This window comes from Gadus macrocephalus, chromosome 13 (genome assembly GCF_031168955.1).
Source record: "Gadus macrocephalus chromosome 13, ASM3116895v1".
NCBI lineage: Eukaryota > Metazoa > Chordata > Actinopteri > Gadiformes > Gadidae > Gadus > Gadus macrocephalus.
In genome coordinates this window covers 14148609-14172912 of record NC_082394.1, presented here as the reverse complement: position 1 = coordinate 14172912, position 24304 = coordinate 14148609, and the positions used below count along the sequence as shown (strand labels likewise).

The window sequence follows — 24304 nt, the reverse complement described above, 5'->3', positions numbered from 1 at the left end:
ATGTACTAGGTTATGTACTAGGTTATATTCTAGGTGTGGGGCCCACAGACAATCCAAAAGGCAAGAGATTCTTTCCATTTGTAGGACAGAAAAAGAGGTCTGCAGTGAGCAGTAATGTGTGGTAGGAAATGGATGCTGACATATTTCCTGTAATACTATTATGCTATTTATTAGGCAACATAATCTACGAAATAACGCGTGTAGCAATCTTTAATCAAACCATGGACGTCACAGTAACATTGAGGAGAAGAATACAGGGAATGTATTTTAACGTTTTATTTATTTTTTTGGTAGGATTATTACCCATAAAGAGGCAGAGTGTGTGTTGACACTGACCCCATGAAGGGGAACGGGCTGTGTTATGTGAACTGGGCACATTCTCCTAAAGAGCAGAATATGATCTCCTTGGAGATCAACTAGCCATAATCTACTAAGTGTTGAGGGTAGGTTGCAAAAGGTATTGCTTTCCTCCAACAGATGCCAACACAAAATCTTAATTCATGTCTGGCTTCCACACCAAGTTCGAACCAAATTGACTGCTGGCTTGAGTTATGTTTGAAAAGACCAACAAAGGTATTTCATTTTATCAATTCAATGACTTGTTGAAGGTTATATATTTTCGTCATTGAACTCAACTGGTGTACCATATCTCCTCCTGACACTTTTAGAAATGAACATGTTTGTATTTATAAGGATATAATGTCTTAACATTACCTCCAAAAAAAATGCCCCGACTCTCAAATGTGACAGATTAGAGCGTAAACAGCCTAAATGTTTCTAGTATCTAGTAGCAAGGCCGACTGTGATTGGTGCCTGTTGTCATCTCTCATTGTTCCAGCCTATCGGGCCAGGAGAGGAGCTGCTAGTGCGCTACAGTGTACAAGACAACCCGGAGATAACAGCTGCACTAGAGGAAGAAAGAGTCAGCAGCCTGAGCAAGAAAATTTCACCCGAGCTAAACGAGGTAAGGCCCCCGTTTTGCCAATACGGGACTCTATTCGGTTTTTGTTATGAGCGAGTCGCTATGTTAAAAGTCGCCATGTTGAATCACAAGGAATAGCTTTCTTTGCCATCGACTTGGAAGTTGGATTCAGGAGCTAGCGAGGCAGATGGCTAATAGCTACCAGTTGTTAGCTCCTATCGCTTGCGATGTTTGGGCTTTCTCTCCTGAGGAATCCGAAATGAAACTAGTCGCGGTAACTCGCTTGGTCTTAACAAACATGCCTACCTGAAGGCTGGTGGTCGGGAACAATGGGTGAAACTGTGGCGAGTGTGTGTACAACTTTGAGGAGGTTTATGGAGCCTGTAGCTCGTGACGTTGTCTAGGATGTGACCTTTCCTGAGGTCCATCCATCCGCTCTGAGAGTGGCCTAGGTACTTAGCAAAACCGCCTTGTAATCTTTGCTGCAGACGCAGTTATTTTCTACATGTAGCATTCATACATCATGTTTTCGTTGCATCAAGTTAATGTAAAAATATCAACTCGGCCATATTGGGCTTAGAATAACCTGTTCAGCTAGTTGTCAAACTAGATGTTGCAAACTAGCATTCCAGCTAACAGGCTAGGTGTAGGCGCACGTCAGGCATACATACTGACATGGCTCAGGCTACATCAAAATTCAGAGCAAAGATGAACCACGGAGAAAGTAACGCATTGCTAATACTACATTATGTCGCTACGGTGTTACGCTTCAATTGCTTCAAAAGCATATTATGTTGGCCGCAAATAGTTAATTAATTGTTCCATATCGTTGCGAATGTGTTGAATTGAAGTTCTGAAAATGAATTTCTTTGGGCATTACTGGCCCAAAAATTTGCTCAAATAGCAATTGCATGGTGTGTTTGATTAGGTTGAAGACGCCCAAACAAGAGCTAAATTTAACAGTCAACAATCCTCTATATTAGACTGCGAGTTTAATGACCTGTTTGAGATGGATTTAAATAACTTTGAAGTGAACTATAATGTAGAAGTGTAATATGGCCCCTTAAGGAGAACAGGAAGTCTTCAACATTTCACATACTGTTGTAGTATGTGTTATTTTTGTGCCCTTGAATTTAAAGTTAATTTAAAAGGTTCAAATTTGAGGAAATGTAGCCCTATGTTGTGTACGGGTTCACAGTTCACACCTCCATAATAAATGACTTGGTGGGATGTGGGGCAAAGCATTTCAAACAAATTGCTTATTTTATTGAAATACTCACAGAAATATGTTTTTTTTTTAAAAAGCATTTTTCAAAGATAAAGACCATTTAATCCTAATTCCGAGAAATTACCATATCCAGTCACTGCAAATGGATATAATTCGTTTTTTTGTCGCCTTGGTGTATTTACTCCTTGTCCCCATCTGAGATGTTCCGGATGCTGTACATCTAGCAGAAGCCCTTAACCATGCCAGTGGTCTGATCTGAACAGGCCTCTCTGTACATGAGTTCTAGGCCTGGCTGAATGTTCTCTTTTGACACACCCTTGTGATTAGTAGCTCAAGCCACAGCCACCTGGAACAGGACACACTTAAAACTCAGTCTCCATGCTGGATAATGGCCAACATCACATCCACTCATTGTGTCAGTGTGACTACTATGTCATATAGTTGTATTTGATTTTCAAAGCAGACTCTGTTAAATTGAGGTGATGACGTTACGATTGTTATGCTCCAATAATAGATTATTTAACTTTTGTGTAATTTTACCTCATCTATCTTCAGATTTTGGCATGAATGCAGTTAATGTGCGACAATGTCTATTCAATGTCTGTAGTGGGTGTTTTATATCTTCGTTTATCTAGCTTTGCATTTCCTTTATTCTTTCCCTTTTTGGATTTTTTGAGTCTATATGTTTGTAAGCATATTCAGACCTAATTAACCCATATTAATGTGTTGTGTGCACCTACAGCCAGAACAAATCTTTTGGAGACAGCCAGGCGGGCTGGTTTGGGAGGATTCAAGCAAACAAGTGAAACTTAACCCATGACAGAGATGTGGGAAGGGGAACAAGGTTAGTGTTGTGCATAAAATGGATATCTTAATACTTGTGTCTACTTCTTGACCGTCAAGTTTCCATACGTAATATCTTGGCCCACAATTTGTTGTGTCTATGAACATGTTGGTCAAATAGCCTTTTATTGAATATAGGTGTGACCAAGATTTTTGTTCTTAAACAAAACATTGTTTTCATTTTATTTAACTCTATTGTGTTACTGTGGGGAGTTATTATAAAGCTTTACAATTGATTAATGTAGTGTTGGGATAATACATGATACACAGGCTCAACAGTGTTTTCCAGGCTTAAATACAAAGGCCGTAAACCCTTCTACCATGTACAGCTTAGTCAATAGAAAATGATTCCTTTTGAAGGTTTAAGGTTATATTAGGCATCACATGATCGTTTTTTTTCAATCTGTATGATTTCAACATCTCTGAGCATGCAATGCTGAAACAATGAGGATGGGAAGAAAGTGTCTGGATCTTACTTACGTTCCAAATGTCGCCACACCGCCTCAACTGTCAGTAATCAATTGTAGCCTGACTTTTCTACCTTTTTTCGCATCATTTTCCTCAGGTCCTAAGGAGGAGGTGGACGAGAGGCCTTCTTCTTCAGGTCCTGTGCATGCAGAGATGAATCCTGCTCCTGTTGAAAGTCCTGCTCCTACAGATGTGCAGGACATGTCTGTGGTCATGATTGATGGGAAGGAGGAGGAGCTGGAGACTAGGGTCGACAAAGCAGGCGATGCAGTCGAACCACAACAGCTGCCATCTATGCAAACTCCTCAGGAGACATCTTTGACAGCTGAGTCGAGAGAAGAAGAGGAACAGTTTCCTAACTGCGGTAAACCTGGCGGGGAGAGTCCCCAGGACTTGCAACCTAAGTCGGATTCTGCCTCTCTGCAGGGCCAGGAACTGGAAAGCCTGGATGCGGATATCGACTTTGATCATGACCCTGACGGCGACCTTGAAGGTGACCTCCAGGGAGAGTCTCATCCATGCCTGCACTGTGAGCGCCACTTTTCCACCAAACAGGGTCTTGAGCGACACATACACATTCACACCACAGCCAACCAACAGACGCACCTCTTCAAGTGCCGCTACTGCGGAAAGTCCTTTGGCTCACAGGTTGGACGGCGGAGGCACGAGAGAAGGCATGAGAGTGGGGCTAAGAAGAAGCCCGGCTCCTTGGCAGGAACTGCCAATCTCCTTAGTTCAGGAGGAAAGGCTGGTGGTTCAAGTCCTGAATACACAAGTCCGACCAATTACATAGCCATAGGCTCTCAATTTCCAGTAGCGCATCAGCCCATCCCTGAGTTGGCAAAGAAAGAGTCTAGGCCTGAAGCTGACCGACCTTTTACATTGGAAGAGTATGGCGAGTCCAAGGAACTGCATCCCTGTAAATACTGTAATAAGGCCTTTGGCACTCACACCAACATGCGAAGGCACCAGAGAAGAATACATGAGCGCCACTTGCTGCCAAAGGGTGTACGCAGGAAAGGCATGCTGCCCCAGGAAGTGTCTGTCCAGAGGCTGCCAAATGAATCCCCCAGTGGCAGCCCCCCCCCTGTCTATGTGCCCAGCGCCGACACAGAAGACGAGGCTGACAGAGATGAATATGTAGTGGACATATCCAAAAATATCTCTGAAAATCTGAGCTTCTACATTGATGGAAAAATTTTGTCAACCAGTACAGTTAGCAACTGTGAGGTGATAGAGGTCAATTCTAGGTCTGCAGCACTGTTTGGCCTTGACGCAATGATAATCAGCCCCAGTCAAATCAGCCAGGCATTCAAAGTGGAGAGCAAACCTATTGCTGGAAAACCGTTGGTGTCCAACCTCGGTCAGCCAACATCAAAAAGGAGAACTACGACACCGCCTCTTATTCCATCTCTCAAAATGGAAAATGAAACAGGATTTTCTGCATCTTCTTCCTCATCATCATCAACCTCTTCCTCATCAAATGTATTAGTAGGCGGACTGTTCTCCCAGTCCACAGAATCATTAGCATTTCAAAAAGAAAAAACAGTCTATCTTTCCCCTAAGTTGAAACAGCTCCTACAGTCACAGGACAGTCAGAAGTCCACCATTTCCCAGATAGGAGACAGCCATAGACTGGCCTCCCCTCTGTCGGTCACCTCACTGCCAGGGGCCTCGGGTCGGTTCAAGAGGAGAACATCCTCTCCTCCGTCTTCCCCACAGCTCAGTCCCACACAGAAACTGGATATCTCTAAAGCGGAGGTCGGAAGCTTGTACACTCTTAAGGTGCCAAAGCTGGAGGGCCACCGCTTGTCCCCTGTGTTGAACCTTACTATCCATGAGGACGGAGATACTGTTTGTACCACTGAAAAGGACATGTCTAACCGGTCTTCCTCCAACTGTGGTGGAAATGCCTGCAATCAGCAACCCTTGGACCTGTCCAGCTCTGTCAGCAAGCGGAGTGACGTAATTAGCAAGACGCTGGGGGATTCTGCACTGGATCTAAGTATGCAGCGGAAGAGCACCATGGATCCTGAGTTGAAGGGCAATCCACCACCACAGCCACCGACCAAGAAGAGAAAGCCAAACACGAGCATGCTTGAGAAGGTTCTGATGAATGAGTATGCTGGCCTCACCTCGGCAGGAGAAGAGGGCCCCTCTGCCTTGTCGAGCCTCGGGCCACTTCAGCCTCTCTCCCCAAGCATGACGTCAGAATCGGCCCACCCATCGCCGCCCTCCCTCACGCCTGTCACCATGAACCCCTCCTCCCCCGCCACTTCCAGCATGACCTCCCCAACACCCCCTCCCCCAGTTCTGCCCACCATACCACCAGATATGCCTAGCTCTCCTCGTTCAGAGCCCTCCGACTGCTCTGTGTCCAGACCTCTCCCGGTGCTATCACCCAAGAGCTCTCCCAGGTCCAATGTGGACGAGGTTCCGTCTGATACGGAGGAGGAGACATCGATGGCTCAAGAAGTCCAGCACAGTGTTGATGAGAATCACAAGCAACTTGATTCAGCCCCTCACACACCAGTCAAAGATCCTCTAAAGAGCTCATCCACTCCTAGCCCAACTCAGTCCACACCAGCAGAGCCTCCCACTGTGGAGTCTGAAGTTCTACAGAAACAAGACAATTGTCTGACCAACGGCAAGCCGGAGAGTAAAGACCCCGGCTCCATAACAGATGCCAAGTCCTTGTCCCCTGACTCTGCGCCTTTAACATCCCAACCACACTCGCCTGCCGTGCCCACATCTACAACCACATCGCACAATACATCCCCACCAACGCTGTCGCCATCTGTTCTGCCCGTGAAAAAGAAGGATCCCGTTCACTACTCGGAGGGGATGTCGGACATAAGCCATGACGCAGATGACTCGACATGTCCTGCTGTAAAAGAAACTCCCAAGGAGAAGGGAGAGGATTCGGAGACCTTCTGCAAGACCTTTGTATGCAACGTCTGTGAAGAACCATTCCCCTCCATAAAAACTCTGAACGGGCACATCGTTGCCCACGCTGTTGATTGGCCTTATAAATGTGAATTCTGTGTGCATTTGTTTGTGGAGGCCCGGGCCCTGCTAGCTCATCGAACGTCCCTACACGGCGTAGGCCGGATCTTCGTGTGCTCCGAATGCTCGAAGGAGTTTGCCTTTCTCTGTAACCTGGAGCAGCATCAGAAGGATCTGCATCCGAGTCAGACCTGCACGCACACCACGGTGGAAAGTGGCAAACTGAGGCCACACAACTACACAGACCCATCCAGGGCCAAAGAGGAGAGCCGACCCTCCACACCAGCACCGGAGAGCGAGGAGGAAGCGGCTCCAGAGAGGGAGCCCACTGAAAAGGCCCCTGAGGTTAACGGACAGTCGGCAGACGATGAGCCGGAGCCAGAGGACTCCTCAGAGGAACTGTACACTACAATAAAAATCATGGCCTCTGAGGGAGGGAAGCCCAAAGGCCCCGACGTCCGCCTCGGCCTCAATCAACACTACCCTAGCTTTAAGCCGCCGCCTTTCCCCTACCACAGCCGATCCCACGCCGGCTCTGTTGCCTCGGCCACCAACTTCACCACCCACAACATACCGCAAACCTTCAGCACAGCCATCCGCTGCACAAAGTGTGGCAACAGTTTTGACAACATGCCTGAGCTGCACAAGCACATATTAGCCTGTGCGAACGCTAGCGATAAGAAGCGCTACACTCCTAAGAAGAATCCCATCCCTCTTAAACAAATAGTGAAGCCACAGAATGGGGCCTTGTCGCCAGCCGCGGCCAGCGCCGGACAAAGTGCTTTCCGTCGAATGGGCCAGCCTAAGAGACTCAATTTCAATCAAGAGGCCTCTGGCAAAGCCAAAATGAGTTCCCTTAACAAGAAGAAGAACCAGTTGGTCCAAAAGGCGATTTCACAGAAAAACAAAACGGCCAGCAGTGTGAAAAAGGCTTCTGTTAAAGTGGAGGAGCAGGACCCCGAGCCGCACATCTGCCCTCACTGCAGCCGCGAGTTCACCTACCCCGCCAGTCTCAGCAAACACATTGCCATCAGCTGTCCCATGAAGCCTGAGCCCAAAAAGGGCAAGAAAGGGGACGTTAAACAGGATGCACCCCAAATGAGCCTGAGAAGGAAAGCCACAGACGCGGACGCCCCCGATTCGGAGCCCAAACCGCTGGGGAAGACCCGGGCTCGCAGCTACGGTGCTGCCGAGCCTGAACTCCTGCCGGCCAGCAAGGGAAGAACCGGCGCTCCCGTGGGCCGGCCTAAAAGACCGGCCTCGTTCCCGGCCTCACCAGCGGCGACTGGTAAAAAAAAGAAGAAGGGCCAAGCTCACTCTCCACCACCACCACCTCCTGCCACGCCGGTCCCGGACACTCCAAGTGACCCGGCGCAGCGACCTGCTGTCAAAGCACAGCGCATGGGGAAGGAGGCGGCGCCCAAGAAGGCCCCAGAGGGCAACTCTCCGCTCGGGCAGCAGGCGAAAAAGGAGGAGCGCTTTTCCCTGCGAACCAGGGAGAGGGTGGGCGGACCGGTCACCAGGAGCCTGCAGAGCGTCAACACGGTGGCTACCGTGGAGGTGAAAACCGAGCAGCCGCTCGTCCCGGAGACAAAAGAGCCTCAGGTGTGTTATTGACTAATACACCATTTTAAGTCGATTCAAATATTTTAATTGGAGTACAAACAGAATTTGCTTAGGGTGAATAAATGTTTTTAATATTTGCTTGTTTAGTTATTTTAAGTCAAGGTCTAACCCTAGTTAAAAATGTCATGTCCTCGATCAAGTCAATGATATCGAGGTCCCATCCTGTCCCCTGACGCAAAAAAAGGCCAGCTGCATCAATTGAGACCATTGATCCAAGCAATAACATTGCTTTTGTACTCTTGTGTTTTTCCAGGAGACGCCGTTGAAGTGAGCTATGCAGACATGCTGGTCATTGCCTGGGAATGTGATGCTCACCCTCCCTTTGTGAGATGTTCCGGACTAACACTTGGTGCTGAGAGCACCAAGGTGGCCCATTAGCGAAGACTGTATAGCGGCCAACGCTAGTGAAGTCTGTTTGCTCGCTATGGCCTCGCTGGCTGTGAAGAGGGAGTCCTCTTAATCTTCCATTTATACTCTCAACTGAGCCTGGATTTAAGCCACCTGCAAAAAAAACCTGATGAATTTAAAAGAAAAAACCTGACTAAAAGACATTGAGTTTTTGGTTACAAATCTGTGTCACTACTAGACACGACAACATTAGGGTTCTGTTGTTTTAAAACTGATATATTGCAAATGGCAATCATGTATCAGTACGCAAAACTAGTTTGGTGTCTCTTTTCCGTTCTACGTCCTATTTGTTTATTTGTTTTATTTGATCTTCAGATGTTTCCAGAGTATCATGCATGTGCTGAATAGATGCATATAAACTAGAAAAAAAAGCCATTCTTCCATATCATGTCATGTCCCACGTCTACATAAGTAACATTGAGTTAAAAATGAATATGTATGTTTTTGATTTTAAGATTTTCTAGTCATTATATTGTAGAATATATCCTTTTTTTTTTTTTTTTGGGAAACAAAGGTGAAACGGCAGTGGCTTACTGCAGAACTTGGTCCTCAGGAACACTGTATATGTCTGTATGTGTTGAAAACGTGTACATGGAAATGCCTGGGTGTGTGTGTGGCCTGGCGGCTTTGTTTTGCTCTCAACTCGAGTATATTCTCGCTTTCTTCTATTGTGCTTACCTGAACAACGTAACATTGTTTTGATTGGTTCCGATAACAAAATGGTGGTAATGTAAGGGCCCTCCTTTTGTAAAGAATGTAGGTTACCAGATTTGGAAAAATACTGCCAGAAATGTCCATTATTTTTTCAAACACTTTGGGTTAAGTGCCCCTCCCCATCGGAAGAAAACATAAATGAAACTAATGTGTCATTCTTACAGCACTTTAAATGAGCTGCCAAAATTCTAGCTAGATCAATAATATGTAATGTTACCTGTATGTGTACTGTTGTACACAAGTGACGCATGGTTTGCCACACCATAGGTTGTTGGAAAACTATTCTGATTATTTGTTTTCCTTTTAATTGAACTCTAAAGTAGTTTTCTGTATTATGCTATGCCAAAAAGAAAAGCACAGGTTTGAATTTTCTGGGGGATTTACACGCCGATCATAATCATTGTGATATTTCTCGAGAACTCTTGAAGTATTTGATTACTTTCAGGAATAATGCTGGTCTACCATAACTTTCAACGTTTTCGTTGAGGCGTCTTTTTTGAGACTGTGTAGTGCATGTAATGATGTACAGTCAAGTCCCTATACAGCAACAAAATAAGGTGTATTGTTTCCTTTTAACAATTCTCTTCCCACTTCTCACTCTGGACCATATGTGAACCAACCATGATGCAGATGGGGGCAGTGCTCCATGGCTTGTAGCATGTTTTAGAGAAGGACCCTTAATGGAATATCATTTAGGTAAGGTAATTTATGTTTCCATGAGAAATATTCGTACATGTTTTGCCTTTTAGCAATATGTATTTTAGGATGAACAAAGACCGGTATCCCTAATGACCTCAAGCAAAACGTTACTGTAATTGACATAATAAAAGTTTTTCAATTTGGGTTAATTCCTTTTAGTTATTTTTTCCATTTGAGTATTCCTGACCTTTCCAATTGACTGTATTGGGACTTGCTAACAATTATTTTAAAGATCGGTCCATACTGAGGGGGGATCTCAGGATGCACCTTAAGGCCTTTGCAATGCATTCACTCTGGGAATGTTTTCAATCCTAATTCGTTAATGGCAAATGACAGCTTTCCCTTAGAATACGTATAATGACCTAGCATCTTACCTAGCGTTTCTAGGTACACCGCGCAGGCAGCGGTGTTGACACCACGGCGCAGCCATTGCAACTGACCACTAGGCTATATTATCGATGCGATCAACAATATAAAGGTAAATAACACACGACCCGATGATAGTTTTGGTAGTATAATAATTCAAAAAAGATTGTAACATTATCTATTGGTTTGGGATATATAACACATCAGTGAACGTTGGAGCAATAGCAAGAGCTGGACGTAAACTTACTTAATTTTTGATTAAGTATGCTTTGACGCAATCCAGGTTCAGAGGCACTGTAAATAAAAATGTGTTACATTTTTATTAGGATGAAACTAATTATGTCAGGGTCAACCTCTTATAGCGTTGATGTGAATAAACATACGTTTAAGCAAAAATATAAAAAATTTTATATATATCGGGACTATTCAGTAGTTCTATACTGTCCATGACCCAAATGGTTGCGAAGTATAGCAGGTCATTCTTTGGTATCAAGGTTTAACCGTCAAATTGCACTTGATAGCAGTTGGTACATTCAAAGGGATGATCTATTGAGCTAAAGCCAGACTAAATTGCATGACATTTTTGTAATGAATACCATTAAGGTGTATCCTTTAATTTAAACCTTATGAAGACATGTCTCCTAAAATTATGGTAAATCGAATTTCATCCATTCCCATAAGAAAAATGTAATTTAACTGATCAAGCTGGAAAATGGGCGTTTTCTAATCCCTTCTTTATTTTAAAGTCATAATATTGAATCTAAACCTTTAAATATGGGTTTGACAGTTTGATGTTTATCAGTCGAAGACATGCTGTTAATACTAATACTGTCTTGCAGGCATTTTCTTCTGTCCGATAACCAAACATGAATTATGATCCGATTATTAATATTATGATGAAATCAACTTGGGTATGTGCTTGTGTGGAATGATGTGGTATTTAATGCAACCATCCATGCATTTTTTGCCTTTCCCAGTAAAAATGTGGGCTATAAACCTTTCAATAGATCCATTCCCCTAGATCTCTAGGCTTGCGCTGTGCTTTGATGCTGAAATACCTGAACATGAGATTGGGAAATTAATTTATAAGAGCTAGCCCAAAAGGTCACCCAGAGTTGAAAGAATTCCAGGGATCTCAGTGTATTTCCCAAAACTTACTAAGTAAACAGAATTTTTTTATTGTACAATCCAAGTCAGCAGTAAATACTGCAGTATACCCTGGAAACACAATCTATGGATGTCAGTGAGGTATGTTTAGGCATCTACAAATTGTACAGGCTTTACTCTACTAGTCTGAAGACAAACCATGTGTAAAACATTTATACATTTAATGCAAATTTCACACTACTTTTCGGATGGTAGCCAACATTTCTGAACATAAATCTCCATTGAAATGTTTCCTTTAGACTCATGAAATCTGTGCCATCCAGAAGTCAAACTCCATTTTTGTGCTCTCCATTACCACAGAGGCCGCTGTGTGTCTGTTATTGATGATAGATGCGGTCTCTGAGGCTGCGTGTGCCATCAGCTGAAATTAGTTCTGTCCAGGCCCCATCCGTCACAGTCCCCCTTGAACGGGTTATCAAACCGGCACACCACAGGAGGGGTGGCAGTGCTGGAGCAGAGAGGTGGCGGGCGCTCATAACATCGCTCACCAAACACAACTAATAACCGACAAATAAGCTGCAAGACCGTTGAAGGAACCGACAGACCTCTGTCTGTTCCATCCGTGTCGATGTAAGCGTCTTTCACACATTGATGGACGGGGCTGAGGGCTCACATGTAATACATGGGCTGCATGGATTTGATGCACTGTTGCATATTTCACCATAGTCCTCGGCATGGGGAGAGATGTTTATTTGACCCTGGTGTTGGGGTATTACGGTTTACGGTTTTCCGAATGGAGCCTGTTGTTTACGGCCTCTCCTTTCCAGAGTGTGCTTGTCAGCATGTGCGCGTGTTTGCGTAAATCCTTGTCTTTGCGTGTGTGCACGTGCTCTATTCCTTGGGTGTGTGTGTGGTTGTGTGTAAATCCTTGTGTGGCTGAGTGTGGGTGCGTATATATCCTTGTGTGTGGGCAGTACTGCTGTGCCATACTCGTGCTGTCAGGTTGAAATAGCACTGCACTCTCTTGATTGCTGTGCACGACTCCTGATTCCTATTCATAAAAATGCAATTTTGTGCAGCATTGCGCCTGACATCACAAAATAAACTAGGATCCAGCCCAGAGAATCCGATTTAGGGAGCAGGATGTGGACCAATGTACAATATCTGAGTCAAGATTGTTTACACATAGAGGGGGATTCGATTTCGGCAGCGCTTGTTTCACTGCAATAGAGAGACGAGAAGTCGGTAAGACAGACAATAATCAAACCACACAAACATTATACAAATAAACATAAAATACTCACTTCATGTTTACTTAATTGCTGAAAAGTGAAGTATATTTAGCTGTTTGTTTATCAAAGGCTATTAAAACATGCTGATACATGTATTTTGATGGCTGGATAGCTCATTACACGTAAAAGGCCCTTAAGCTAGGCCTCTGCCATCTTACAGGCTTATAAGCAGAGACATCTTTCATGGAAGTCTTGATTACCGCAGGGTCATCTTAAAACACACACTCTCACACACACAGGCAATTTATGAGTGTAATTAGCCTAATCTGCATGTCTGCAAACTGTACCCCTGGTCTCTGGAGCTGCACGCTAACAGTGCTAGGCACTGTGCCACCAGTAATACTAATAGCTACTAGGTAAACAATTATTGCTACAGTCTACGTGCTACATGCTTTCGATAACGATACGACATCACAGTTTTTATGCCTTTGCCTCAACGATTTTTTCCTCCCCACCGTAGATAGGGCCTACCTGTTTCTATTATCCTGCTAGCCTCAAACGAGGAAATGTCCTGTCATTTCTCCTCAAAACCGAGGAGGAGCGCGAGTCCCTTTGTCAGGGCTGAGGGCTCTGGTGCGGCAGAATACAAATACAGCAGTTTGAGGGATTAGGGTTGCATGATGTCAGAAGGCAGCCTTACTAAAAGTTTGAGCTGGAGGAGTTGCTGTGTAAAACTTTGGACAGTTTAGGGCTGGTGTGTTGGTATGTGAAGACCTGTGACGTCCGGTTTGACGCCCCAGTTTTGGGTTTATTGTGTCGTAATACTGTCAGAGGCCTCAGTGCTACACAGTGTGTATCACTCACAGCCCCCTAGCTGATGTATTTATACACAACGGTATATAATGTTTAATGCCATATGGTTGCTGTCTAATATTGTGTAACCCTGTAAATCCTTTTTTATGGACTTTATGTTACTTGCAACGTTTCAATTGTGTAACCTTATAAATAGCTTCCTTGCCAGGAGAAAGTGTTGGTTCAGATGTTTCGCTGAAAGGAATCAAGTGTCATAGCAGCAGCCCCTCTAGTTGTGCGGACCACCGTGCTCTACCGCCTGACCCATAGTTAACCTGTAAAGGCGATCGCAGAGGGAGCACATGAGGATAGATGTGCTGCACACTCATCCCAACGACTACGTCATTAGGGCTTTACTACGAATATTTCCAGGTTGAATCAAAGGGAGTCAACCCCCGGCGCGTCTCTTGTGAAGAATCCGTATGAACACTGGGGTGCGAGTGATGAAGAGCAGGCGTTGCTGGGATGGGACTCTGAGCTGCGGGCTGGGCTTTGAGACTGATCAAGGGGATTGGTCGGGCGGAACAGAGAAAGTTGAGATGTTAAAGGAGGGAGATAACGAGAAAGAGAGAGAGAAGAGCGCCGTGCAGAGCGAGAGGAGCGGAGGAGATGAGTCGTCTTCTCCCCTCGTCCCCAGAGGACGGCACACCGCTGCCTTTCCCCTTCGCATAATGGGCACTGGAGAGGGAGGGGAGGGGAGTTGAGGAGGGCTGGGAGGGGTACGATGGGGGCTGACTCACTCGCTTGTGCCATACTATTCGGCTTTGACCCTCTCCTCTAGAAGACTCCCTATAGTCTCCCATGCCCTCTCCTTTCCTCTCCTCTCCTCTCCTCTCCTCTCCCGTCCTCTCCTGTCCTGTCCTGTCCTCTCCTCTCCTCTCCTCTCCTCTCCTCTCCTCTCCTCTCCTCTCCTCTCCTCTCCTCTCCTCTCCTCTCCCGTCCTCTCCTCTCCTCTCCTCTCCTCTCCTCTCCTCTCAGCGGCCTGCAAGCGTAAAAACGTCCACGTCAACCTGCTGATATGGCAAAAAACATCCCTGCATCTGACACTTATTTTTTTGCCACTTTCTCCGCCACCCCCCCCCCGCAGCCCTGTCACACACACACACACCTCCTACACCCACATACTCACGGATACGCATACGCACGCAGAGAGAGTTTGAGTGAGAGGGGGGGGGGCACGGATTGGGACACGCCCCCCTCATTAGCTGTGCGGGGAGCAGCGCTGCTGGTATTGGCTGTGCTGGAGCCGCTCCTCTCCCCTCGCCGGCAGCAGCAGATCAGCAGCGGCGACAGAAGCAGCAGCAGATCTGGTCCGGAGGAGGAGAGCAGCCGTCAGCCCCAGTCCAGGAGACACATCACACCGCAGCTCCCACGGAGTGAAGGCAAGCCAAACTGAATGCTGCGTACTTTTCTCTTCATTCTTTCTCTCCTCCGCTGTCTTTTTCTTTGTGTCATGCGTTGCCCTGGTCATCGTTGTGTTCTGGCGTGATGTTACTGTGTTGTTGGCGCGGGTATTACCTCCTTAACAAACCCCTCTCCTCTACTCTCCTCCTCTCTCCTCTCCTCTCCTCTCCTTTCCCCGCTCCTCTCCTCTCCTCTCCCCTTGTCTCCCTCTCCTCTCCTATGTGCTCAGCGCGTGTCAGACATGGAGGACACTCTCACCTGCAGCCATGCCACCTTCTCACAGGTGTTTGGACACCAGGGACAGCTCATGCAAGCCAGTGAGTAGTACGCAGCTACTAATACCTCTCCCTGCTCCACTGGCAGAGCGCATCGTTGGCTGGTTTAGTTTTGGTTTATTGCGTTTATTTTGTCAGGGAACACACAAATTCATAAATGTTGCAGAAGAAAAGCATTGTGCCAGATTCAGTTCTAGCTTGTTCCATTTGCAGTACTGGGCAGGTCGACACAAATACTTATGCAATGTATTTAAATACTGGTGATAAGAACGACTCATATTGAAATCGAGTCATCGATTCAAATCCAAATGGACGGTATCGAGTCGGGTCGAACCAATCATCTCCGCTCTGGGACGATGACCTCACAAGCTCCTCTGGTTGTATTTTATCTGCCGTATTGATTTATGTCGGTGTGTCAAACTCGGAGGAATTCAACGTGAACTAACCAGTATGAATCTCTTCTTGTTGCGACAGCGCTGTGAGTAGCCCCCTTAATAGAAAGGTGGATGTTTTAACCTAAGAGCCAGGTAGGACTCTGTAGTTATTTATATCACTGCAATAGTATGCATGCAGGCTCCCAGAGAGCCTCTCCTGTTATGTGCAACCTATTTAAATCTCCACAGACCTATTTACACAGCCGATCTGCGTGGAACTCTTAACTGAAACTCGCCCATCGTTGGGTTTCGGGGTGCCGGACTATAGCCGCACTTGCACTTGTGTGCAATATGGACTGTTGCAAGGCAAGGCGATTTTATTTATATAGCACTTTTCATACACGATGCAGACTCAAAGTTGCAACCTCTATAGTTAATTAATGTGTGATTGTCATACCACTTATCAGGTTAAATATGTAACTTCAGCTTCCATCTGGTTGCTGTGGTAACCCACCGTGGACTGGAGAGCAGGTCTTTCAGGGAATGGGGTTTAGTTACTATTTTTAAACAATTCAATGTTACTGTGGTGGCTTTGGAGCCACCTCAGGCTCACTAAATGTCATCTTGGTTTATTGGCTGCTTCTACATCACAAGGATTTGACTGCAACCGATGATATCTTCTTGGCAATTCTGTTGAAATATAGTCTGGTATATAGCTGGTGATATATATTCACCTTCCATAATTGACTGTGGAATCGAGTTGGTCAGCTAAAGAGAGAAATAGTTACATTGATGAAATCCTCTTTTTATGGTGAAGTTAACTAACACTGTCAGATGGATTCTCAAAGAGGCTCTCAGTACTCTGGCCGAGTGAATAATTTAAATTAAAAAAATTCCATTGATTTCTTTTGATTTTTCAAGACCACGAAAAGAGGTGAACGGACCTTGAAACCCCTGAATTCAAAATGTATTACGCTGATGGTCTCACCGTGCACAAGTTTATGGTCAGACTTATTTCTCCCCCTGGAACGAAAGAGACAGGGCTTTTAGGGGGGAGAGAGAGGGAACTTGATTCTCTAGAATTATTATGTCAGACACCTCATCCCTCATTTGGCTTTTCTGGCTTCACACGGCCGTGTGGTGAGATCTCTTTCGCTACCTTTGATGCCTTCCTTCAACGCTGAATGCAAAGTGACTGCTCACAGTCACACGATGGCTAATGAGGCTGGCCCCTGGCGTTGATCAGAATAAGAAAAGGCCATTACACTCGCAGCCAACACTCCCACTTTCTGATGCTTCCTTAAATTCGTCGCACCCTGCTCTGTGTCCCATTCATTGTCACCTGGAGAGAGGGGGAAACGGAGGTGGAGGAAGCAAGAAAGACGCAATTCAAAACAAAGTCATTATCGGCAATTCATCAGCGATGCCTCTGTAATGAGACATAATGCTTTGTTTGTATCCAATGATAGCAGCACTAGTCAATATTGAATACGTGACCGAGGAACAAACAGTCCTTCTGCGTGATCTAACGGGCTGTGTCATGATTGATTTGAGATACTTGCTATTTAAGAGTCAGAGCTATCCCGGACAAGACGAACGAGCAGTGATGTGGCTATTTTATTGACCTTACTTGCATTTCCATTTCCGCACTCTCTTCACCAGGGGACCCATTTGGAAGTCGTTTCCGATGGTTCTTTTGAATGAACTGCTGCGTCAATACTGTTTTGATAAACGGCTGCAAATTACTTACAAGTGTGGAGATTAATATTCCGCCTGACTGCCTCAGACTTAGAGATGGCGGAAAGCCACTTGACTAACTGTATGGTCTTCAAGTGCCATTTGGTCCAGTGATTCTCTCGGCGCCAACTATCTGGGTGAAACTTAATGGATCCAGCTGTTTTTCATCCTCTCTGTTGCAATTGACAAGCTTTACCCTGAACCAGTCACGGGGAAGTGTCATTGAGCTGTTTGATTGATCTATAGCAAGACAAGGATTAGCCACATTTGTCCTATGATACTGAAGTTACGTGATCCGTGTTTGACTGTGGGCTGCTTGAGGTACTTTATTATGCAGATGATGCTCTGATTGAGCTGCGGTGGTTCGCTGTCAGGTTCCTCAAGCAAGTAGGGCAAACCAACAAGCCAAAACCAATAGGATTTTTTTTTGAGGATCCAAGCCTGATTTGTGTAAATAAGGCTTTTAACACTTTAACAATTGTATCTTGTGATGAGGTTTTCAGAAATGCAAATAGTCTACAAAGGGGACATGTTTCAAATGAAGGAAGCCTCTTGACATTTGAGCTGTTTACTTGTTTTCAGAAGAATCATTTCATAAAGATATTTAAATATTGTGATTTTCATCACATTAAGCAATAGTCTATCTTTGTGGCATAGCTACAGTTATTTGAAGGCAACCTCACAACGGGAAACTCACCTCAATCGAATGCCAAGTGTCGCTACTGTTACTGGAATCCTTAAAGAGCTCATGAATTATTCATGAAAGCTCGACTTTAGTGGATGTTGCATACACGTTGCATACAGGTTGACACTTGAATCGTTTGCCATTTTAATATCTTCAATGGTTTGCCATTTCCATAACTTTCAACCCAACTGGTGTTTGGCTCTGCCCTGCTTTTTGTTCAAATATTCATGGCAAATTTCACCAGAGCATTAAATGGGCACAGTGGCGGATTGGGGCTGTTGCACTAACATTAAATGCCTGCCTTCCATATGCCTGTAGTCTGCCAGCGCAATAAATTAGGAAGTACTTTTATTAGAAAATTAACTTTACCAGTATATTTAAATGCCAATATTGGCAACAGAAGGAAAACTCCTCCTTGTTTGACTTGAAGGTTTTACCTTGTCTTGCAGGAATTCACGGAATGTAAATAATCAAAATGATGTAATTTGCATTTGCAGGTGTTTGCCTGCATGAATACACGCAGGTGTAATCACCCTATAATATATACAGTCAGGCACTTCAAACCCCTACACATTTGTTTCTTAAAACTTCTTTACTGCATGCACAACATTACTTATAGTTGAGGTTCTGTTTGCCCTGCAAACGGCCCTGAGGTCCCAGTCTCCTTCCTACTGAACCAGTGGGGGATGAGACAGAGGACAAGGCAAGGTGTTGCCACCAGTCCAGGAGTCTATGACTCTCCAAGCACATAGTGCTGTGTCCTCTGTGTTGACGATTGTGATCCCTTTGTCTACACTCGTAGAGGACAAGGAGCTGGCATCTAGCCAATGTTTTTATTGAAATTACATTTCTGGGCTGGGGGCGATAGAACCTTGCTAGCCACAATATGAAAGGTTCTTCAAAAAATAGACAGCCTTTCGTTAATATTTCATCAAAGCATGCAAATTTGTGCCATGTATCACTATGGTCTGTCAACCTTATACCTGTTTTCATATTTAACATTGAATCACATATGTGTTATTAATTAGAGTGGTAGCTTCTGTATTCAGTTGTATTCACTACACAACACAACTGCATTGGGCTCCTGCTGTTCCTGCCTGCAGTTTACATATCCCTACTTAGAGTAGTGGTCCTTATTGATCTCAGTCCTGCTTATCCCCTTGCAGCGATATTGCTAATCACTTAATCAGGTCCAGAACCAGCCTTAGTTAGATCTCTCCCTGGACCAATCCCAGCGTCTGGCACAGCCACTGGCAGACAGGCTGCCCTCGTGGTTCAATATGGCTCCTGTTCAGATCAGTCCTTGACTCATGCTCCCAATTTTTTGTTTCTGAAAGAGGTTGTGCTTATTTGCCAGATCTTGATTGGTTCTAAATAGTTTGTGGGATGATTCATCCCCCGCGAGGCTCACGGCACCATGTTATCACACCATCGTGAACGGTGCTGTTGTTTTACACGCTCCTCTCCTCAGCACTTGAGTAGAACTCGTGGCTCTTCATTAGAGCTCTATCCTTGAAGGCAATCAATACACCTATGGGAGTCAACTGCACTAACGCTGCATTCACCCTGGCTGACTGATCCTCAACGGTCAGGCAGAAAATCAACATCTTAGCCTTGAGTGGCAAGGGAGGGCAGTGGGCTCAGCGGGGAGATACTGTGCACATCAGTCAAGAACAGCAAAGCTCCACGTTGCTTGTCAGGACTAGCTAGGCATGACGGGACAAAACCAGAAGCGTGTAGTAACATCGGCCCTGTGCGGGACATTCAACAGCCCGTACAAGGGAGTATTTATTGGTATTCTTTGGGTGTTGTCAGGTCGGATTGGCAGTTATGATTGCTTGATTAGGTAACTGATGGAGGTGTTATATCATCTGAATAAAAAGGTCTGTAAACTGAAAATGCAGAACGCCAAGCTTGTGTTGATGTCTTTGAACCGCCCTTCCCCCGATGTCCTTCTCTGGTTGTTGTCACCTGTCTCTTTCTCCGAATGATTTGTCTCTTTTTAATCCATCCATCGTTGAATGCAACGAAACACTGTAACAAGCAAATACGACCGAAAAAGGCTTTCGGTATCATTTCCAATCTTGGAACAACATTATAAACCCTCAGGCACTCAGAGAGAGCAAACATTGACTCCTCTGGGTAATGTAGTCACCTTTACCACTTAATGGCAGCTAAAAGTGTCATCCCTCATTCTGAGGTACATGCAGGGGCTACTGCCAATATATACCTGTATGATATATGCATAGATACACTCCCGCATCCTGCAAACGCCTGTATTTCTGTGTATACTGTGTGTGTGTGTGTGTGTGTGTGTGTGTGTGTGTGTGTGTGTGTGTGTGTGTGTGTGTGTGTGTGTGTGTGTGTGTGTGTGTGTGTGTGTGTGTGTGTTACAAAAAAAGCGAGAGAGAGTGAGTTCTGTGCTTGCCTTGCTGTGTTCCTGCAGCATTTGAACTCTGCGTGAATGTGCGCTGACTCCACACATTTTGCCCGAGCCCAGCTTCACCAAGCACTGCTGTCCTCTTTTCTCTCCCCCCCGCCTCGTCGTCGTCTCCTCCCCTCCTCCCTCTCCTCCCTCTCCTCCGTCTCCTCCTCCCTATAAGTCTAAACCCCTTAGTTCCAGTGTGGAGCTGCGCTCTGCAGACGTGCCGCCAGAGGCCGGCCCAGCCTGAGAGGTTGATTTAAGAGACCCAGCTAAAGAGCGTGGAGGGAGGGGGCCCGCGGGGCTGTGACCACAGGAGGGCCCCCAGAACACCCTTTGTAGGTCAAAATGATAACGCCCGCCACAGCTTTGCTTTCCTCCGGGCTGCTGTGATAATTGATGAGGCTCGTATTTGGAGGTAGAGGCAGGTGCAGGGATCACAGAGTGGATATAGGGGAAGGTGGGTACACAGGCGATAAGCTGCTACGTGATGTACCGGTAGCTGTCATGGACAGAGGTGACTGTACTCGGGCCACCCTCCATACACACCCTTGATGCCTTAATGCTTCGAGGGCAACGTCTCCGAAGCACACAAGTCGATGTTCAGACTCTTAATGCTCCGTTCCTCGCAATTTATATCCACCTTGCTGCTGCTGATTCTAATGCCAAGTCCTATAATGGCGCCGCCAGTAGTTCAGCGTTTATAACCTTATTCCTTCAGAGTGGACGTCTTAATGCTCATTAGTCAGCGCACGGCTGGCTAAGGTCTAAAGAGCAACAGGGAGGGAGTGGCAGATGCACAGACTACATTTGCATCAGCAGTTGCATCTCCCCGGGTGGGGAAATGCAAGCTAACCTGCTAAGTGCTTCTTTAACATGCAGACCACACTCAGCACAGATGAATGTCCACAGTTTGTAGTCGCTGAATGCATTTATTACGGAATATCATTATTGGGTCTGTGGCGTACTTCTGCGTAGAAGCCTAAGGAATTAATAGAAAGAAAAAGGGTTTCTTTCACAGTTCATCCAGCAAATTAATATTTTATAAAAATTTGCATCCATCTCTTGGGCAACTAGAAGCAGCTTTCTTTATTTAGTATGTTTTCCCAATAAATGTAATTTATTTTGTCACGTTAGGGAAGAAGCAAAGAGATTCAAATGTGGAACCTATGCCCTAAACAGTTTAAAGCCAAGGAGCTCGTACCTGGATGCAGGCGTTGCCAAGACATTATGTCATGTCAACGCCTGCTTGCAACATGGAACTCTCTGGAAATGGATGGAAATAACCTCTGTTCCAGAATAGAGTACCATCACCCTACATAAAGGAGCATCATACAGCAGGCTAGTAAGTGGGCTAACGGAATGCAGGGCTGTAACCAGGTGTATTTATGCAACTTCCACCGCCGAGTGCTTTGACAGATGGGGCTGCTGGCTTACAAAAGGGTTATGCAATGAGTTTTATTACGAGGTGCACTTCATTATCAAAATGTCCAGGAGTGGCAAAAGGCTCATGATATGGGTAGGCTTATATCGATATAAATATGTATGCAATAATAATAGCTTATTTTTTGTTTGTTTGCTTATCCGTGTTTGTGTAAGCCCCTCTTTGGCATCAAGTTTGAAAGGAGAAGGATGAAGACACTGTTTGTCTCTGTGTGTGTGTGTGTGTGTGCGTGCGTGCGTGCGTGCGTGCGCGAGTGCATGTACGTGTCTTTATTTTTCGTCACTAGCAGAATTTAACATAATTACAGATGCTATCCTCTGTGACTTTGAAACATAAGCATGAAACATATGTCAAGCACTTATCAATGCACTCTGGCTAGTAATATAATTGATAATTTCATCTTCGTCATGACGTAGAAATTACCTAGCTGTTGCCACATCAAAGCTTTTCACATTAATTACATTTCAGCTCAGTTGCCATCATTGTTGTTCAAATATTCTTGGAAGCATTTGAAAGCATCCAAAGGAATTTGATTCAAGGTAGGCTTTGTTCTATGATTCTGAAAGATCCCATGAACCGAACCAGAAATAAAATCGTCATTAAACTGAAAAAGAAACCATCTCTCTCATGGGGCCACTAAATCTTTGTTTCATTAAAATATTCACTACTGCAGGTTTCATTTTGAAATAATGGAGGTGATATAACTCCTGGTAATAAGTTAATAATGAGTTTTTCTGCATCAATTACGTGTCCTTTACTGCCCCACACGAATGTCTTCAACCTAGTTTAGACTTTGGAACGGTTTACGTAACACACACTTGGCATCAAAGCAACAACTGACTTCTCCCACTTTCATTGGGGTGTCACGTTATGGGGGCTGTGCCTTTGAACTCAGGCTGTCTTCTGGACTGCAGTAAGTTGTGCACATGGCATATTGTTGATTCATTAAGACGCCGCCTTCTCAGAAATAATTCCGTGCATCAAAGCGATTGATAAGGGAACACACCGCAAATCTGTCACTCACCGAGACTATGTTTGACATGTATCGCATGACTACCATCTCAAGTGAATCGCCTAAAGAGCGCGTTTGTTACTGTGCTTCAGTGCAGTATGCAGCGCCGCGACTCCAAACACACTTTCATCCAGACACTGATGACGCACGGGGACACACACACCAACAGACAGTACTAATTGGAGGCGGCTTGGTGTGCAAGCTCGTCGTCGACAGGACGGATCAGCACCAGAGAGCCCCAGTGGTCCCTCTCTCGCTTCCACCAATGTGTTGTTTGCTCCGCGCCTCCGCTGGGACTAAATCCTTCGCTTGGTTTGATGGTTTAATCAACAGCAGTTCAAAAGTTCAGCTTTTATAGCTTTACAGCGTGCCTGTTGTTGCCTGTTGTTCCGCGTGTGGCCGTGTCTGCGATACAGTCAATTACTTTGGTGGATGTTTCCAATGAGGAGCCTCTGTTAACAGATGGAGGGAGAGATAGGCGGGCTTTGGATCTATTAGTGATGCCCTGGGGCTCCCTGTTCAAGAACCTTTAAAGCTCCTGTTCTGCCTCCTCCACCTCTGCATCAGGGTTCAGACGGTCCCTTGGTGATCTGTCCCACATTAGTCCTGCTGTCATTAGGCTATCTGCTATCTCAATGCTATCTCACTGGGACACAGCACGGAGCATCGTTACACGGCCTTGTGTTCGACAGGGTTATTGGGCTAAACGGAGGCTTTAGACTTTAGTCTTTTTTTTCTCGCTTTTCACCGGTTGATTGTGCAGCCCCCCCCCAGAAGAGGCAGAGGGAAGATCTAGAGGCTGACCGTGTGCTGTGCATTGTCCTCATGTGGCACCTTCATTAAAGCCTTTTCATGTCTCCTCTCACTCTGACAGTTCAGATCCCTAAACAACTCTATTGCTGATAATACTCGATAACACAAATGGTAACCACTGGAAATCCAATGCAAATGGCTACAAAAGCTATTTCACATATGGATTTTCAAAGGGTTAGATTCAATAAGCAAATTAAAAGTGCGAGCCTCCGAATAGTTTCCAGGGGTCAGCCGATAAGATTGGTGCCCAACGAGAAGTCATGATTATTATTTCGTTTTTTTTCATTTATTCAATCTATTAAGACTTCCAAGATCTCGGCAAATGCAGCTCTTTGCAATGTGTGTTGGGGAGGCGCGGGCTGCGGGGGAACACTACTGAATGAGAGCTGTGTAGCATCTATCAGAGCTACCAGGTGGTGGCAATGTTGCTTTGGGCAAAATACAATCCGTATGCAGTTCTCACACCACTCCAAGCAAATCAGAGAACTCCTAGTATGCTCTTATACCAAAGGACAGCTTATAGGGTCCTGCTGCAAGGTCGTAGGAGAGACTTTTTTAACGACCTTACGACAAAAACTCCTCAGGTAGAAAGTATGATTGAAAATAATAATTTCATAAATAGAACTGTGATAGAATTAACATTTATAGTGTAAAAATGTAAAGACTA

The 24304-nt window shown here is 45.2% G+C and overlaps 2 protein-coding genes across 5 annotated transcripts in view; both read left to right on the top strand.

Moving 5' to 3' along the window:
* Positions 1-806: 806 nt before the first annotated feature.
* On the top strand, positions 807-10063 carry prdm2b (PR domain containing 2, with ZNF domain b). The gene is made up of 4 exons (XM_060068933.1): positions 807-964; positions 2893-2994; positions 3559-8072; positions 8347-10063. Exons 2-4 carry the CDS (start codon positions 2967-2969, stop codon positions 8362-8364), a joined length of 4560 nt encoding a protein of 1519 aa, XP_059924916.1. The 5' UTR covers positions 807-964; positions 2893-2966; the 3' UTR covers positions 8365-10063.
* Positions 10064-14723: 4660 nt separating this feature from the next.
* The window catches only part of kaznb (kazrin, periplakin interacting protein b), a 105850-nt gene continuing 96269 nt past the window's right edge, over positions 14724-24304 (top strand). For 2 of the 4 annotated variants that reach the window (XM_060068749.1, XM_060068748.1), the window contains exons 1-2: positions 14724-14853; positions 15105-15192. In XM_060068749.1, coding sequence (XP_059924732.1) covers positions 15117-15192 — 76 coding nt within the window. In that variant the 5' untranslated portion in view covers positions 14724-14853; positions 15105-15116. The remainder of the gene's footprint in view (positions 14854-15104; positions 15193-24304) is intronic. The other 2 variants (XM_060068752.1, XM_060068753.1) reach the window with 2 other exon arrangements.

Bases quoted from the DNA above. Each gene is read 5' to 3' on its own strand.
- prdm2b (XM_060068933.1), top strand. From the start codon at position 2,967: ATGACAGAGATGTGGGAAGGGGAACAAG. The intron at 2,995-3,558 runs GTTAGTGTTGTG...CATTTTCCTCAG, and splicing joins GATGTGGGAAGGGGAACAAG to GTCCTAAGGAGGAGGTGGAC.